A 6,347-nucleotide genomic window follows, 5' to 3' on the forward strand; every position below is an offset into this window, starting at 1 on the left:
CACACACACACACACACACACACACACACACACACACACACGAAGAGGGTCTCGTGGAAGTGGTCGATCCGAAAATAACATTTATAAAACCCCATCGAAGTCCAAACCCGGGACGGTGCGAGCGGCGCGCCGAGCGGTCATGTCCGTAACTTACCGGGTGTCGTCCTTGCGGATACATGTCGCAGCTCGGCCGGCCGCAGCGCAGCTCGAGCAAGGGCCAAACGGGACGCCGCGTTCCGCGTAAGACCGAGCCGAGCGCGACGGGCGCCCGGCACGGCCAGCGAGGAACCGCGGCGGACAAGAAGCCCTCGGGGTTGGCCGCAGCGATCCCGTGGAGCGCCTCGAGATCGGCTCGGCCAGGCGCTTCGCTGGACGCAGTGGGCCAGTAACCGGCCACGGTGCGCGCGCGACCGGCCCTCGAGCATACCAGCGCGGCACAAAGGCCGTTCCGAGGGAGCCGGACCGCGCGACCTCCGACCGGACCCGGTAGACGAGCGCGAGACTCGAGCCGGACACCCAGCGCACGCTCAGTGCCACGACGTCCCCGAAACGCGGCCCGCAACGCCCGCCCTCCGATCACCCTACTCGGTGATGCCTTTTTTGCATGTTAGCGCGACGAGCCAATCGGCGGTGACGCCGTCATGACGCGCCCCACGTGGGGCCATGACGACGCGCGTGCTCGAGCCAATCGCGAGCGCGCGCTTCCTCCGTGTCGGGCAAAGACGGGCGGCGACTGATTAGAGTTACAAAGTGCAAACACTTCTTCACTCAAAAAGAGCGCGGCCCGTACTGGAGCCACTTGGCCGGACGTCGCTCAAAACCACGTGGGGTTCCGCCAGTATTGACAAATAGAGCGCATTCCGCGACCTGCCGACACAGCGCACTACCACCGGCGGCTAATTACTTTCCAATGCGTCCATACCGTCCATGCCTGGTCCTTTTTGAGCACCAAAGTGCGCGTAAAATTTGTCACGTTATTCTCGGAATACATGTTTAAATGAAGAGCGAAGACGTCGGGCCGGAGAGGAAAGAGGGGCGATCGAGAGGGACAGAGAGAGGAAGAGAGAGAGGTGGTGGGGGGGGAGAGAGAGGAGGTGGGGGGAGAGGAGAGGAGTTGGGGGGGAGAGAGGAGGTGGGGGAGAGGAGAGGAGTTGGGGGGGGAGAGAGGAGGTGGGGGGAGAGAGAGGAGTTGGGGGGGAGAGAGAGAGGGGTGGGGGGAGAGAGAGAGGGGGTGGGGGGAGAGAGAGAGAGGGGGGGGGGGGGAGAGAGAGAGAGAGGGGTGGGGGGAGAGAGAGAGAGGGGTGGGGGGAGAGAGAGAGAGGGGGTGGGGGGAGAGAGAGAGAGAGGGGTGGGGGGAGAGAGAGAGAGGGGGTGGGGGAGAGAGAGAGAGGGGTGGGGGGGGAGAGAGAGAGAGGGGGGGGGGGGAGAGAGAGAGAGGGGTGGGGGGGAGAGAGAGAGAGAGAGAGAGAGAGAGAGAGAGAGAGAGAGAGAGAGAGAGAGAGAGAGAGGGGAGAGAGAGAGGGGTGGGGGAGAGAGAGAGGGGTGGGGGAGAGAGAGAGGGGTGGGGGAGAGAGAGGGAGTGGGCGGAGAGGGGAGGGAGAGGAGGAGAGAGAGGGGTGGGGGGAGAGAGAGAGAGGGGTGGGGGAGAGAGAGAGGGGTGGGGGGGAGAGAGAGAGAGGGGTGGGGGAGAGAGAGAGAGGGGTGGGGGGAGAGAGAGAGAGAGGGGGTGGGGGGAGAGAGAGAGAGGGGGTGGGGGGAGAGAGAGAGGGGGTGGGGGGAGAGAGAGAGAGGGGTGGGGGGGAGAGAGAGAGAGGGGGTGGGGGGAGAGAGAGAGAGAGGGGTGGGGGGGAGAGAGAGAGAGGGGGTGGGGGGAGAGAGAGAGAGAGAGAGAGAGAGGGGTGGGGAGAGAGAGAGGGGTGGGGGAGAGAGAGAGGGGTGGGGGAGAGAGAGAGGGGTGGGCGGAGAGAGAGAGGGAGAGGAGAGAGAGGGGTTGGGGGAGAGAGAGAGGGAGTTGGGGGGAGAGAGGGAGTGGGGGAGAGAGGGAGGGAGAGGAGGAGAGGGAGTTGGGGGGGAGAGAGGGAGTTGGGGGGGGAGAGGGAGTTGGGGGGGGAGAGAGAGGGGTGGGGGAGAGAGAGGGGTGGGGGGAGAGAGGGGTGGGGAGGGGAGGGAGAGGGGGAGTGAGGGGAGAGGGTGTTGGGGGAGGGGAGAGGGAGTTGGGGGAGGGGAGAGAGAGAGAGAGAGAGGGAGAGGGGAAGAGAGTGAGAAAGACAAAGAGAGAAAGAAACAGAGACACAGAGACAGAGAGACAGAGAGACAGAGAGACAGAGAGACAGAGAGACAGAGAGACAGAGAGACAGAGACACAGAGAGACAGAGAGACAGAGAGACAGAGAGACAGAGAGACAGAGAGACAGAGAGACAGAGAGACAGAGAGACAGAGAGACAGAGAGAGAGGATATCTAATTTTCCCGTCTAACAGCACCACACCGACATAGCCTGCACGGTTAAATCCTTTCCGGTGAAACGAGCCATTTAACGTCGGTTTTAATTATTCCGATACGCGCTACCAATTTCCCGCGCCATCGTTGCGCGCGCGAGTGCTCCGAAAGACTCGCAGATACCGCCCGACGTCCCGAGCAAAACGCACGAATTAATTAATATACGCCTTGGACCGTTTTTCGCTCCGCGCCGATTAATTGATTTGCACATTGTGAAATATTAGTCATTAAGCGCGCAAGCGCAAAAGAGTGGGGGTTGGGGTCCGTGGGTGGGGGCGCAGCGTTGTAAAATAACTTAATAAGGCTCTCGGGTGTGTTCAGAAAACGGGCAAAGGACGAGCTTAGAGGATTCGTGTTTCACATGCTCGTAAACATCGCCATCTGCAGGCGTCGAGTGAGACTCCGATCACGTCCTAAATCCCCAATTATCGCTGCGCCTGGACCACGAGGCAATCACGCCGATTCCGGCGCAAACAACGACAAGGAAACCCCCCAAAAAACAAGTTTCAAAACTAGAACGGGCACTCGTAGAGCGCATACCTTCGCCGCAGCCACTAGTTACCTTTGTATTAAGTTGTCCACAACGCATCTCAATACAAATATGCATTTCGTGACCCCCATGACCTTTGACCCACAACCGCTACCTAGGGTGACATTAGTACTATACCTTGTGTCATTTCAGAAGATGGGGAATTGAACACTGAACAATTTGGAGTTAATTTGATGTAAATCGGAAACATATTAACCGTTTTCATCATGAAAAAACGACGTTGACCTTTTTGTGACCTTGACCTTTGATCCGATCACTCCCAAAATCTAATGGATTTGTCCTTTCATGATGCCAAACAAATCCAAAACAATTAAAGCCTCTCTGCGTTTTTTTTTTTTTTTTGCGTGAAGTTGTCCACAACGCTTTCCGATATAAATGTGAATTTGTGTGACCCCCTTGACCTTTGACCCCCAACCGCTGCCTTGGGTGACAAAAGTACTATACCATGTGTCATATTATAGGAAGGGGAATTTAATTTTGAACACTTTGGAGTTAATTTGCTGTAAATCAAAACAAAATTGACAATTTAATCGCGAAAAAACGATTTTGACCTTTTTGTGACCTTGACCTTAACCTTTGATCCGATCGCTCCCAAAATCTAATCGATTTGTCCTCTCATGATGCCAAACACATCCACAAAATTTCATGACAATCTGCAAAGTGGTTTTTGTGTAATGTTGTCCACAACGCTTCCCAATCAAAAACTCCATTTTCGTGACCCCCTTGACCTTTGACTTCCACAGACTAACTAGGGTTGCAAACACTATACCATACGCTATATCAGTGGATAGGGATTTGAATACTGAACATTTTGGACTTAATTTGATGTAAATCGGAACAAAATTGACACTTTAATCGCAAAAAAACGATTTTGACCTTTTTGTGACCTTGACCTTGACCTTTGATCCGATCGCTCCCAAAAGCTTCACCTGGCGTCCTTGAGTAACTGCACATCATCTCTGAAAATTTCATGCAAATCGGTCCAGCAGTTTTTGCACAATGTTGTCCGCACACATATTTACCAATAAATAAATACACAGGGGTCAATACAATACCTTCGTCAAACGAAGTTTGCGAAGGTAATAATAATTAAACACCTGAAAAGACACGACGTGTCCGTATAGCTTTGGAGAGAAAAGGGTATTTGTAAAAAGCAGTGAACGCGTGGGAAATGAATCCGGGAAAAGGCAGATAATCCGATCCAGCTGGAAAACGATTCCACCGCAGATAAAAGGAGGGGGGGGGGAATAGAGAGAGAGGATATATATATATATATATATATATATATATATATATATATATATATATATATATATATATATATATATATATATATATATATATTGTTGTAGATTTCCACCCGTTCGGCATGCGCACGACCGCCTTAGCCCAATTGCGGCCGCGCGAGCCCATCGAATGCGCAATCTAGTCGTAACTTCCGGATCATCGCCGAAACCCAGCTACGGGTGTTTTTAACCACCATAAACCAGCCAATCCCTCTGTCCACACGCTACAGGGTCGATTGCCGAATTGTCAATGTACCTAATTATTCGCACAGACAGAGATACCAGGAGTTTATACCTCAATGGGACCTGCACGAAAACAAGCTGCTTAAGCGGCTCGTTCCGTATGCGAATGCCGAGCAGTTATATATTGCCAAGTCCCGTCGGACCAGATTATTTTATCGGCTTTAAAAGCCAGCTAATTTCCTGAACGCATCATGGCAGTTAATGGAGGAAAGGGACGCAACGAGCAGGTGACATTCAACAATGGGGAACATTTATTTGAACACAAGCAATGCAATGAATGTGGCGATGGGGAAAAAGACACGAGCAAAAACCTGCAGCCGATATCTATTATGAGATGTACATGCACTTTCAACAATTCTTCTGAAAGGACAAGGTGCCACAGACTTTCATCCAAAACTCCAGAAAGATATAACAGGGCTCGTGAGCCTTTATAGTTGCTCAGAGCCAGGATGACCGAAGGGGCTCCGAGACACCGGGCGGGCGAACTGGCCACCCTCGTGGTGACTCGCTGGGTCCTGGTTCGGCGACCCTCGGTGTCTCTGCCCGCACTCCAACCTCCCGACTCTCCAGCTCCCCACACCAACTGCAACTCCACCACACCAGCGCAGCATAAACTCGAACGCTCTCTCCAAGCGCTCTCCCCGACTCCACTCAACTCCCCTCGTCTCCAACTCCAACTGGTGTCCAACTCAGAACAGCTCTGACTCCAACTCAGAACAGCTCTCCACTGCCTTCGAGCTCCCCCTTCGGCCCTTTATAGCCCACGGGACTTTCGCTTCTTCACCTTCGACACTTCACCCCTGGCTGGCTCCGCCCCTGTTCGTCTCCTGATCCGTTCTTGCCGTCAAATGCGGCCGTGTTGGAAATCACCATCAAACGTGGCCGTGGTGGAAATCGCCGTCTTCACGCGAACGTGTTGGAAATCACCGGCTTCACGCGGACGTGGTGGAGATGGTGAGGAGATAAAAGGACGTGGTGGAGATGGTGAGGAGATGGCGGTTTGTAGAGAAGATGGTGTTGAGATGATGGCGGTTGTGGAGAAGATGGTGATGAGATGATGGCGGTTGTGAAGAAGATGGTGAGGAGATGATGGCGGTTGTGGGGAAGATGGTGAGGAGATGATGGCGGTTGTGGAGAAGATGGTGAGGAGATGATGGCGGTTGTGGAGAAGATGGTGAGGAGATGTTTGTTTAAAATAAAAGACAGAAAAGAATAACACTACCTCAAGGATTCACAGCCCAGCACACGAACAAATGCCGTTATACATCGGTGGGGAATTCTAAACTGGAACACACAGTTACCGAAATAACTGACCTTTGGGGAACCTGACTGGTATTCTGTGAATTTCCACAACCGTAACAATATATTGTTAAGGATTCAGCGGTGGCGGGATTCGCACCCGACTCTTGATAGCCAAACGTTACAGATTTGGTGCCACCCTCACCACCGCCGTCTCCGGGGTTTATAACGCCGGCTGGTTCGGCACAGGCCTCGGGTCACGCGTCTTCAATCGCGATACCAACGTACCCCTGGACCTTACCAGTTGGGGAAATAGACCCCGGTTACAGACTGGTTTTGTCAGATACCGAGCTAATTCTGCCAGTCTGTAACCATTTTGGTTTTATATACCAATCGAATGGATCGTTCCTCGACGCGACACAAATTAATCCAAAGCGGCAACTTCATACGGATCAGCTAGATTTATTGGGGAACATTGGGGGAACACAACACAAGCAAAATATTCACGACAATGTTTTAATTAATCTATAAC

The 6,347-nt window shown here is 53.1% G+C and overlaps 1 protein-coding gene across 5 annotated transcripts in view; it reads right to left on the minus strand.

Moving 5' to 3' along the window:
* LOC147017026 (transducin-like enhancer protein 4) overlaps window positions 1-635 on the minus strand; it is a 60,323-nt gene extending 59,688 nt beyond the window's left edge. The window contains exon 1 of one of the 5 annotated variants that reach the window (XM_085846367.1): window positions 155-635. In XM_085846367.1, the coding sequence (XP_085702493.1) occupies window positions 155-178 (24 nt within the window). In that variant the 5' untranslated portion in view covers window positions 179-635. The remainder of the gene's footprint in view (window positions 1-154) is intronic. The other 4 variants (XM_085846365.1, XM_085846368.1, XM_085846366.1 and 1 more) reach the window with 4 other exon arrangements.
* Between the last annotated feature and the right edge of the window lie 5,712 nt (window positions 636-6,347).

This window comes from Eptatretus burgeri, chromosome 11 (genome assembly GCF_056783735.1).
Source record: "Eptatretus burgeri isolate ZD-2024b chromosome 11, Ebu_testis_v1, whole genome shotgun sequence".
NCBI classification, from domain to species: domain Eukaryota; kingdom Metazoa; phylum Chordata; class Myxini; order Myxiniformes; family Myxinidae; genus Eptatretus; species Eptatretus burgeri.